The 12474-nt window shown below is 39.9% G+C and overlaps 1 protein-coding gene across 5 annotated transcripts in view; it reads right to left on the bottom strand.

Moving 5' to 3' along the window:
* Positions 1–12474, bottom strand: part of sbf1 (SET binding factor 1) — a 63134-nt gene that overhangs the window by 17174 nt on the left and 33486 nt on the right. For all 5 annotated transcript variants that reach the window (XM_008401530.2, XM_008401532.2, XM_008401531.2 and 2 more), the window contains 16 exons: positions 11252–11357; positions 10809–10941; positions 10207–10315; positions 9564–9677; positions 4354–4431; positions 4004–4117; positions 3786–3914; positions 3136–3234; positions 2811–3018; positions 2449–2561; positions 1607–1756; positions 1328–1396; positions 947–1108; positions 569–834; positions 263–435; positions 107–180 (listed from right to left, as the gene is read on the bottom strand). In XM_008401530.2, coding sequence (XP_008399752.1) covers positions 107–180; positions 263–435; positions 569–834; positions 947–1108; positions 1328–1396; positions 1607–1756; positions 2449–2561; positions 2811–3018; positions 3136–3234; positions 3786–3914; positions 4004–4117; positions 4354–4431; positions 9564–9677; positions 10207–10315; positions 10809–10941; positions 11252–11357 — 2097 coding nt within the window. The remainder of the gene's footprint in view (positions 1–106; positions 181–262; positions 436–568; positions 835–946; positions 1109–1327; positions 1397–1606; positions 1757–2448; positions 2562–2810; positions 3019–3135; positions 3235–3785; positions 3915–4003; positions 4118–4353; positions 4432–9563; positions 9678–10206; positions 10316–10808; positions 10942–11251; positions 11358–12474) is intronic.

Genomic DNA, 12474 nt, shown 5'->3' with positions numbered 1-12474 from the left:
ACTGTGAGCCTGAGCTGAAGGGATTGGTGGAGAGGGGAGTGGGCGGGGCTGGATGGGGCTCTGCATGACCTTTTTCCAGTGGAAGGTAAAAACAGGAATTGGTTACCTTTTGGATCGGAGGCAGTCTCTTACTCTCCCTGTGGACTGCGTCCAGTGTCTCGATGTGCATCTGAACAATATCTGCAGACACATTTATACCAATGAAGCTCCATACAATGCTTGTAAACTGTTCAATCAGAGATCAGTGAGTGTGGGACCGTACCTGGTATCATAGTGTGGAGCGCCTTCAGGTGCTCGTTCGTCACACCGCTCTCATTACACACTTTATCTACAAAGCGGTTGATAAAGCGCACCACTGAATTGGCCACGTCCGAGCTCTCTGCATCTTCAAAGCCACTCTCTGTGTCGTAGCTCTCTGCCATGCTGCCTGCAATACTGCAAGACAAGATGAACCCGATTTAAACTTCTGTTACATTCTAACCTACAAACCACCAAGTCTTGAAGAGCAAAACGCATCGTTACCCTGACCCCTGGTGGCTAAGATGAGGATGTGCCTCCCTCTGGTTACCTGTTGGTGACATAGCTGTTGCTGACGCTCTCCACGTCTCCGAGGCCAGAACTCCTTAGCAGCCGGTTCTTGCTGGTGTCCAGCGGCAGCAGGAGGTAGCTCATCCTGTTGGCGTAATGGATGGCCTGGCTGAACACCGTGCTCTCCTCCTTCTGCACGCGTTCCGTCTGCATCTCTTTGCTGAGGGTCGGCCACAGACGGTTTTGCTCAGCCGCGAGTTCCAAGGCGCTGATTTCCCTTCTGCTGCCTGACCCGTCCTGTTGGTCCTGGTGATGGATCAACAAATATGAGAGAAACAGATGAGCTGGTGACCAGAAGCCACATTTGACCAGTGCTGGATGCTCTCAGTCATATGGAGGGTGGAACGTAGATGCTCACTGAGTTGCTCTGGTGGTCTCCATCATCTGTCTCCATGTACAGAGCTTTGATGTGGTTCTGAACATCACTGTAGAACATGGCCTCCCAAAACTGCATGGTAGTCCACACCATGTGTTCTTGTACACAGCTGTAGGCAAACTGAGTGATGCCTGCACCCAGTTTCTGTCCAGTAAAAAATAGATTCTTGAGAAGAAGCCAAGAAACTTTAACCCAGATTAAGCGATGGAGAAGCCACATTCTGAGTGTCTCTCATCTAAAGTTCCTCCAACTGAGTGAAGAAAGGAAAACCTACAGTATCTCACTGCTTTTTTAGAGCTTTATGGATTCAAGACTTGAATACATATAAAGAAGTGACTTTCTTAATGCTAGTTTGAAACTTACTCTGCAGAAGGCAGTGACAAGAGGAAGCAGAGCGGCTGCAATACCATGTTCATCCATATGGGAACAGTCCTGCATTGCAAGATAAAGAACGTTAATTTGTTGTTTAATATGAAATACAAAAGTTTACTAAGATTTTATGACAGACATTTCAAAACCTAGTTGGTTTTATATGAACATTAGAGACAGAGGCACTAAAAGACAGCAAAAACTTCATGCGACAGTAACAGATAGAGCATTAGCGCTGATGTTCTGAGGTGTGTTGTACATGTGCAGGCTCACCTGTAAAGTGCAGTTCATCATGCGAACAATGTAGTCAAACTGCTGGTCGTCCAGCACAGCTCGGTTCTGAAGAACATGTTGATTTAGCTCCTGGGTCAGACAGACCCGTGCTGTGCGACCCTTTAATGCCCGCAGCACAGCCGGCATCAGCTGGACCATGGAGAGAAACGGTCAGAATACACTTCACACACACATGATCTGCTGTGACATGGCCATTTACGGTAAAATGCTACTGCTGAATTATCAACATCAATGTTCTTTTATGTTACAGTTTATATTAGGTCAATACCTTTTAAATGTTACAATTTCTGTTTGCCCAGAAGATGGCACTATTTTGCCCCTTATCAAATTATGCATCTTCTAAACCAGAGACACTCATTAGCATCTTATCCATAGCTAAGGAGAAAAAGGTCTAGACTGTAGCTCAGTGATTCAGTCCTTTTTTCAGATGAAAGTAAATTTTCCATTGAAAGAAGCCCTGACTAAGTATGGAATGCGTACACTATACAGTTCAAGAACATACTATTCCCACATTCATGTTTTAAAATATGTTTATAATTGGTCTTATAAGTACTCAAGATTTTTTGAGTGAAATTAAATTACCGTACTGAAGTGAATTCACTGTTCAATGACGTACAAAGACTTATAAATCCAAACTTCAGCCTTTGTTTTATACAAATAAGAACATTTTTCTGCTCACTGCACAACCAGAGGCAAAAAAGGTTCCATTTAGCTTTATATCATTTGGGAATAAAAAGGAATTTATTCCTATTTTCATTCCCTAAGTTTGGAGTTTAGAAACGCTGTAGCTCCATATTGCAGACATCTCGAGTCTCACTCACCTTCTTGGCCTCCAGCATCTTGTTGTCAAAGATATAAGTGATGCAGTTCCTGACCACCTCCAGCCTGCGAGCGCTGTTAGCCATCACATTACCATTCCTGTCAACAATGTCTCCTGAGAGGAAGTAGCAGTTATTCGTCAACATCATGACAAACTGTATCTCTTGCTAAAAATAAAACGCTTAGACAAATGTCTGAGTTGCATAAAGATAAATACACATCTGTATTTTTAGATTTTTAACATAAAGCTTATATTCCCATTGTGAAATACACATCTACAAATCCTCATGGGTGACTTCAATTTGTGCGTTACCATCAGATTCCTCTTTGTGTTTTAGTCTTAAGGAATAGATGTTGTGCTCACCCAGCGGAGGCCCAGACGGCACCATGCTCTTGAGCTCTACTTTTACTACAGGCGGTGAATTGTTGAGCTTGGCAACAGCATGATCGATGAAGAGCTGCACTGCAACATCATCCAGAACAGGAAATGGAGTCCGACTCTGGTCCGTACTCTGGCTGGTTTCTGATGGCCTCTGGACTTTGTGCATTGCGACTGCGGGGTAGGGGTTCTCCTGAAAGGACGTCAAGTAAAGGTAAGGGCTAACTCTAACCCTAACTGAACAAAGCAGAAGATGGCACAGTTCCTGGATGAATGGAATGTGAATCCCCTAAAATATTGGAGATCATACATTTTTAAAAAGTTGCTCTGCCAGCTCTTTGACATGATTCATGACTTTGTGTGGGCAGGCTTCCTCTTGTCGTATTCGCTCCACCTGATTGGCAACAAGCTGTGGAAACAAAAGAAGATTTAAACATCTGCATGATATCAAGCTATATAACCAACATACAAATACAAAGCAAAATAATAGAACCCTGTGAATAGAACGGCTAAGAATGCAGAGTAGGAACACTTTTTTAAAGATTTTGTTGGCTCCAGTGGCCTTTATTAACAGCTCCCAGACAGGAAGGTGGGTTGAGGAGAGAGGGAAGACCTGCGACCAAGGTCATGGGGTCAGGACTGAAACCCGTGACAACCGCATCAAAGGCTAAAGCCTCCATACATGGCTTTAACCCTGCGCCGCCACACCTTCAGCACATTTTTTATGAAAAAGTTAATTAACCCATGCAACTCATATTTACATGCATGTAAATTATTAAATTTGCCATGTTTATTGAAATGAATCAAAATGCTTCATAATAGCATTGTTGCAGTAATAAATCTCTTCTCTCTTTTTTTTAAATTTAACTACTGATACTTAACACTTAGTTTTTAAGAAATGAATATCAGCAAGAGTCTTTATTTAGCTAGCAATCTTCATATTTGTGCAGAAAGACTCACATCATCAAAGAGGTCGGTGGCTCTGTACGGTGGGCCCCTCTCTGATACAAAGCCTGCGAACGCCATCCCGTCCAACACCTTCATCAGGAAGTCATCCTCTGTCAGGGATCTCTGACCCAGGAAGGCCGCCTGCCCCAGTAAAAGGAAGAGACACTTTTGTTTTTTTACAACTAAAAGCAAAGGCTTCCCCCCCTCATCAAGACAACACATTTCTATACCTTATGGAAGCGGATTACAGGTTCTGGGTGAATTCGGATGATATGTAAACACCAGCGATAACCTTGGAAAAGTCGAGCGAAGAGCCAGAGGAAGACGGCTCGGATTTCCTTATCCTGAAACACATCCACAGTTCAGCTCAGTTTATTTATAGGACGCTCTTAAGCCATGTTACAAAACAATTAAACAATGTATGTTCAGAAATATATAGTAGCAGGGCAACAGTCCATTCAATCCAATCCCAATTTAAAGTTACACACATTCTAATTAGATTCCACACAGCAAAAACTGAAGAGTTAAAATTTCAGGGTTAAAGGGTGTGTATAAAGATCTGTATTCACATTTTTCTTACCTGGATCTTTAGTGCAGAAGGATGCATGGACTGTGGGGGAAACGCCTGATCTGAAAATTCCAACTCCGGGTCCAAAACCTGCAACAATTTTACAAACCTGTCAAAAATTATGCACAACCACCCACATCTCCCCTTTCACCTTGCTTTATTGTTTCATGTTGCATGTGAAGGACTTATTTTAAAAGGTCCTTCCAAAGAGAAAAACAATTAAAAACACAGAGTCTCCCTCCAAAGACACCCACTGTAGAATGTGATGGTAGCAGCATCATGCTGTTTTTTTTTGTCAATAGGGACGAGAATAGGAAGATGGACAGAGCTGGAGAAAAACCCAAGAGAGATTGTAACATAGTTGAGAGTGGAGCAGAAGTGCAAACAGACTTAGTTTATACCAATTATGTCTAAGGTTAAAAAGAATTATTTTTTAAAAAGTTTTTCTGAAAGAGCTCAGATTTCTTGTCATTTTCATTTTTTGATCCATGATCAGTTTTGGTATTTACTTTTACTGGGAACCTGTTCACTATTAAGCTGAAGTGTGATGGCTCATGCAGTAACAGTGGTGTTGTGCTGCCCAAATATGTGCCTGTTCAAAATCAGTGAAGACTGAATCATCAACACCAGTTGCCATACTTAGAAAATATTAAATGTTACCAATTATTAGTTGACCTCTCCTCTGGATATCAGCTGGATTTTCTGTGCTTAAATACAAGCAGGTCTGTTGCTGCCTTTGAAACTTATTGAAATGGTAATTCACTTTTTATGAAAAGGGATTTTGTTAAAAATAATTGTCCAATATATCATGACAGCATGTGGGTAGGAATGTGTGTTTGTGTTATTGTAATATTCAGCATTTTATGAAATATTCATCTCAACAATCCAAAGCAAAGTCTCAGTCGTGATAAAATTGAATAAATAATGTAGAATGCCAATAAAACTTTATGAATTTCCGCTTATTTCAGAAAGATTTGTCCTTTTTTGTTTGTTGTGGAAGGAAACCGGGAAATATTTCCTCAATTAGTGACAGAGGTCAATGTGATTACACAAAAACCCTGAAACAGCACATTTCATTTCACTTAGGCCCAGTGACCCGGGCCATCTCCCAGATGCCTGACATATTATGCCTTAAAATGAGTCCAAGTAGAAACTCAGGGCTCCACATAACTTGTTGTTGTCCTTCTTTTTGGCTTAAAACCCAGAGACTGTTGTGCTACTTTTCTGCATCAGACAATGAGAAACCCCTGTGTCTTCAGTTCATCGACCAAACAGTTACAAGAGAACCAGAATCAGAATCAGCTTGTGCTGCAGTCATTTTATTATTTAAAATCCTCTTGCTGGGATGAATTACCTCTGATGTAGATCCAGTTGATTGTTGGTCATTAAGTGGAAAAACCAACACTTGATGCTAATTTTCCTATTATGGTCTTGAGTCACATGCCTTGTGTTCTGTAAAACTTTGAACACATCACTGAATGTAATCAGAAAACCTGTAAAAAGGAAAACTGTGGACTTCTGGGTGGGCAAGCAAGATGGCAACAGCTTCACTGAATGGTTCCCAGATAAATATTCTAAAAATGTCCGTCCTCTATGCAGTTGCGGGATGTAAAATACACTACAAAGTGAGTTAAAATGCCTAAGCCTAAATCTAAAAATGCTCTGCTGTTACAAAAGATGAAGGAATGAACATTCCTTCATAAAATGAACGGCTAGCCTCTGGGATTCAGAAGCATCTGTGGTGGCTGACGACGACTGATCTACAAACTACTATTTTCCAACAACTCAGAGAATCACGTTGTGAGAATAGAAGTGGTTTTAGAAGTTAAAGAGGAACTAGAAAACAAATGGAAGATTGGACAAAGCAGAAAACCATATTTTGAAAGCAGATAAATAGATTCAGCACAATGAAGTAAAGAACAATGTGAAGTGAAACAAACAGACTGAGATGGGTGAACATCTGACAGCCTTCTCTACAGAAGCCTTCTCTGTAGAAGGATCGCTATTCCTCTCTCTCAGCCTTCATAGAAAAGATTGTCTATGAAAATCTTCATAGACAAATTGGAAATTCTGACTTCATTTGACCTGGTTATTGAAAGAGCTCACCGTTCACTGGGACTAAAACCTTCATCTGATGCCCCCCACCACGTTTAATAACAGGTTCACCACATTTGAAGTCAAGGATGAAGTATTAAAACGAGCTTGGCAAATGAAAGGCTTCATGCTGGCAGTGATTGGAGTAATAGACCATGATTATGGCAATGTGAATACACTGAAGCAGTTCCTCAGAGAATAGGAGATAAATTCCAGACTCTTTTACGGTCAAGTTGAGGGTATTTTATGAGAACAACACGTGTCTACAATTCTGCAGCTGAAGCAACAAAAACATGGTGAGTTGAGGCTTCAAAGTCACCATCACCCAACTATCCACATTGTGAGCTGACAAAATCAAGAGTGCTATGTGGACCTAGTCAGGAAAGATGGACAAAGAGCATTCAAAGGACGAAATATGGGATGGATGTAAGAAGAGTCTGGACGCTTTTAGAAGGGAACAAGTAAAACCATAAAACACCAAATGGGTAACGCCACCAGAGGGCCCTTCACGACCACAGAGCGGTGATGCTTTACCCTCAGTCATTCATTAGCTATTACACCATTAAGGTCGTTGACAAGACCAAAGGAAAGGGAATCTTCTTTAACTGGACTTATGTTAGTTCCAAAAGGGTTAAAGTACTAGACAAAATGAAAAATAAAAGGTAGAAGTAAGATTCCTTCAAGAAACTCACCTCTCCGAGACAGAGCATAGTAAACTTAAAAGAATAGGCATTCAGTGCATCACATGAATCAGATTGTAGAAGGAGGGTAACATTTGAAAAGATCCATGAATGACTACAAGGCCAAAGAATGCAGATATAATGTAGTGACTGGCAGACTAGAGGGACGGAATTGATCTTTAACGTTGTGCATGTAGTTTTGATAAATTATTTGGTTACCCACATATTACCAAAGTTTGTGTTTTTGGAAAAACACTTTGAACAGATTCAGTACAGAAGTGGAAGTCAATCAATAAATCGGCCAAAATTAAATTAGTTTTTTCCCCCACTTCCCCACCAAAAGACAAGCGAGACAGAGAAACTACACACACACAGTGTTTCACATATACCCAGCTGAGGCCTTTCATGTGGGCTCTGCCCAACACACACTGCTGTTATGTACAGAGGATCTGAATGCATCTTGGTGTGCATGGCCCATCCACTTCACCAGTACTAATGACGGTAGTGAAACTTCCTGTTAAAAACCTGATCATACTGACAGCAGCTGTTGCTGCCAGTGAAGGCTAGTTTTAATGTGAGGAAGGGGAATATGTTTTCAATACCGATATAGTTTACTAAATAATTGTACAGAGCACTGTGCACTGAGCTTCATTTATTAACAACATTTAAAAATATCCAGATCCAGTTGTTCCACTTTGATGATTTCATTCTAAGACTTTTTGTAATTAAAAGCTGTTAAGTGATTATTACAACAGGAAAATATATATATATTGAGAGAAAACATATGGAGTCATATTTCAAAAAAAAGAAGCAAGATTATTTTTGGCAGAACATCTTTGATTGTGCCACTTTCTTTGAAAATGGGAGCTGAACTCCTTCCCCCCAAAAAACACCTTAAATGTTTCCATGTCTCTCAGCTATGGCTGAGATAATGCAATAACTTAATGTTTTACCATCAGGTGATATAAACCTCTATATGTTGCAGCAGCAACAGAATTAACAAACTGCCAGCAGGTTCTGTTATTCAAGAGAAAAAACAGTAAAATATAGGACGCAAATATCTTTATTTACTTCCCATATATAATTAAAGTCTGTGCAGCAGACAATTTACAACTGTACAGCACGTGAGCTGGCTGACTAATATGCAATAAAACTAGTGCTCACACATGGAATTATATGAATAACAAAGACGATACATTTCTTCAATTATTCCTGGTAATCCTTTGGTCAACACAAAACCAAGATCATAAAAATCATTTCCAGCAAAGTGGCATTAAATCCTGGACTTCCTGCATCACATAGCCTCAGAGTGTAAATGCAATGACTAACAACAAATTCAATATGTGTTATCAAAAACACACGCAAGCATTTCTAACAAGAGGAAGAAATAATGTAATGTGTAAATATCAATAAGGAAGCTGGGAAATCATCTGTGTACAGACTAAGAGCTTTTCTCAGAATGGACTGTCACAGCGATACTGGAAACAACCCAACAGCTTTATATGAGTTGGCTGGTGAAACCGCCTCTAATGAAGACAACAGGGCAGGACAGACAAGGTTTTAAATTATTATCCTGCAATATAGAAGATGTGGCAATGTCAAAGCTCTGACATAAAGAGTAGCTATAAAAACATATATAAACAAAAACAAATCGAAATAATGATGCAGATGGAGTTTAATATTGTAGACTTAAAAAATGAAGCAAAAAATATTTTATTACCTTGGTGAATAATTGGAAATAACTTCTAAAAACATAAGCAATTTCTATCATTTTTTTAACAGTAGTTGCATTACGGCATTCTAGATTTTTGCAAAACCAGTTTAATAATAAGACACGTAGAATGAGCAGTTCTACAGACAACTGAGTGTTGTTTCAAATTCAGATAAATTCAAAAATTATTTATTGATCCTAAAAGGAGACTACATGTTGTAACTCAAATTATTCAAGATTCTTTAAGGAGTTAATGTAGATGGTGAAGGCTGAAGGATCTCCTGTAACAGTCTGTATTACAGTAAATTTGAAGAAACCTCTGACAGAAGAAACTTTTTCTTTGACAGTCTCGTGAAAAGCATGCTCAGGGTTCTATACCTGCATATGTTAATACTTTTCTCATGTTTCTCACCACTCTTAGCACATGATTATTATTATTAATCAATTAGTTAATTAATTAATTAATTATTGTAGCAATTACCAATTTGAAAAATGGTTTTTTGACAGTATAAGGTGTTAGAAGAAGCATTGTTACAACAATGAAAATAAAGGATAGATGAATGGCTTTAAAAGATGATGAAACTCTGTTATGTCACAGAAGGAAGAACTCAGTGAGGACTTTCCAGCAGTGCTGTGTAGCTGATAACTTAGTGAAGACTTCCCACAACCCATTCCTGAGATTTCCCTACATTTACCAGTGTGTTGTGTAATGGCGTGGTTGTGTTTGCATCTCTTACCATGGAGAGGGCAGTCTGGGTCTGCTGCAGCAGAGGTTCAGGCAGCAGAGAGATGTGGACGCATTCAGGGATGGTAACGGTGCCTCCATCCAGGTCAGCAATGATTACGTCCAACTGAAGTCACACAAGTACGTATCATATACATCACCGATAAACAGTGCAGCATCAGATAATAAACCAGACTAACAGACATTGAGTTGTTTCCGTCGGCTGTTGTCCATTATGACTTTAGACATCAAACAACAATAACTCCACATTGAGACAGAACGGCTGCAGGGCTGATAACCTCTGTTCTACACTGTCAAAGGATCAGAGAGCAATCTGTGGCCTGAGATAAGGACTCAACTCACACCTTTAACATAACTGATCATTCCATTTTCAATAAGTCACAGTCAGACAAAAGATTATTTTTAGTACTCTGAAGATTAACTTATCAAGGCTGAAAACACACAATTTTATTGCATTTATAAATCTTAAAGGCAGCAACCAGTCAGGCAGCTGGACAAAGCCCTAGAGTGGAATTAGAATATTAATTGTTCTGAGATCACAGATCTCTTTAGCCCTTTGTGAACACAAACATTTCCTTAACACTAGTGAGTTGCTTTTGTCATATATTTTCATGTTTTCAGTGATAAAAACTCACCAGTTCTTGTGTCTCAGAGCGGAAGAAGGAATTCACACCAATGATGAAGGGAGTGGGAGTGCTCAAGACCTCCAGCAGCTTCCCAGGTAAAATGGGAACATAAGTAAAACTAAGAAAACAAAAAAAAGGTTTAATGTGAACATCATCACAAACAACAGACAAGCCGAGCACGACTACAGCAGCAGAGCAAAGTTAACAGCTGTTAAACATTGTGGATCAACTGTTTTGTACAAAAACGCCATTTGAGATGGAGAACGCTCCATCTCAGACTTAGAGGCTGGTGTGAACAGGGTCGACAACAGTTTAAATAAACCTAACCTAACATATACATATATATTTTACTTATGACTTCTAGCTTCTCACATGATTTCCAATAATCTCTGGATTTCCAGACCCCAAATATACTCCCTAAATTGACTTTTTAAAATTACGCATCTCCACGTTGGAAGATGTTTTAAGGATCTCAGTTTTTCTCATCAATAAAAAAAAAAAAGCTAGTTTGAATGTGGAGCGGAAGTGCAAGCAGCAGAAAATATTTGTCCCTCTACATACACACGTTAGTGTGAACAGGGTTTTTGCTTCCAAAGCATCAGAGTGGTCACCTGTATTTGAGGGGGAACATTATGGCCAGCAGGCCTCGGCAGGCGTCGGTCAGTCTCTGGTAGCTGCTGGACAGAAACAGGATCTTGTGCTCCGTCAGGGCAGCACAGAACAGGTACAACACGTTGACTATACCTGAGAGGAAAAACACACTAAACATTATGACAGGCCATCTGCGGAGAAAAACCAGGTTTCACACACACACACGCACGCACGCACGCACGCACAAAAGATATACAGTTGTCAAGCCATCTAACCAATTAACAGACACTAATGTAGAAAACAACAGTGTTCTAAAAAGCCACACCGGGACACTGGTGTGGTGCAGTTCAACCCAACAGGCACCAAAATTGTAAAGCCAAAATTGTAACCTGTTAATAACAACACATTTAAAAATGAATGAATTCATTGTTTATTTCTGCAAACATGGGATCAGAGTCCATACCAAGCTGCCTAAAGAGCTGGGCCACGCTGCTGCCGCTGACAGGAAGAGCGTCATTGATGGGAGTCTGGATAACTTGCCGGTCACCAGCGCCTAATGTTATTGTCCTCTACAGGTAAGGAGAGATAAAAAAAAGAATTAGAATAAATTAAAGAAAAAAAAAAATCAAACAAATGCGACTCAAGAAAATCATGATTCAGTGCCGAGGTTTGATCAGAGTTGTGTGCGTCCAGAAAACAGCGTGAGTCTGAGACAAAGATGGAGAATCACCGAAGCTCGGCAGGAACATGACAAATAAAACCCAAGCCATTCCAGCTGATCAGGTGAATGAGGCTGCAAAAGACTCCATGCCAGCAACCTTACAGGAAAACACCAGCAGCACCATAACAAAAGGTTCCCATGGACAATAAAGGTTCAACGACACTGCAGCCCTCATGCTCTATGAACTGTCCACTGCAGTCTAACGGGTAAGAGGGAATGATCAGACTGACTACATACATCAGTCAGGCCACAAACATTCTGCAAAAACTATTTTTAACATTTTAAATAGCATATATTTCTGTGCTTTACGTAGGAGGTTTCAGTTAGTTATCATTAATAAACAACATCGAGCAAGGGGTGGAAAGTAAAAAGCTTAAAATGAGATTACCTAACGGAGTAAACCACAGGGATGTGGTTTAGGACAGTATTCATATATGGAGCAGAGGAAAAGTTCCAAAAGGTCCTGGATGGTTTGGCTCAGGAGGCCAAACAGAAAACAGTGCAGCCACATCCCATGCACTCTACAGCAGTAGTGATCATGTCAGTTGACTCAGATTAGCCATTCAGTCCTGAGAGCCAACATCTGATCATCAGGTGTGCAAAGCGTTTTTTTGGACAAATAGAAGAACTGCTTCTTGCTGCTGCTTCTTTATTGCCTAAATGTCATAGTTGTAAACTAATGAAATAAAATTTCATCCTTGATAAATCAGCATCTGTAATCTATTTCAGGAATTCATGAAAAAAATATTTTACTCGTCACCTGAGTCACACAAAGTGACATATTTCAAATAATGTATTCCTGTTAATATTTGTGATTATGGCTTACAGCTAATGAATACCCAGATTGAAGCTTTTCAGAAAAGAATAGAAAAGTAACATACACCAACATTAGGACCACAGTTTGTGTGAGCTTGATTAGTCAACAGCCCTACAGAGGAAATGGTTGTCAATAGGGAGATGACAAA

This window comes from Poecilia reticulata, linkage group LG23 (genome assembly GCF_000633615.1).
Source record: "Poecilia reticulata strain Guanapo linkage group LG23, Guppy_female_1.0+MT, whole genome shotgun sequence".
NCBI lineage: Eukaryota > Metazoa > Chordata > Actinopteri > Cyprinodontiformes > Poeciliidae > Poecilia > Poecilia reticulata.
Note: the sequence above shows the minus strand (reverse complement) of the source record. Positions and strands in the feature narration are given on the sequence as shown.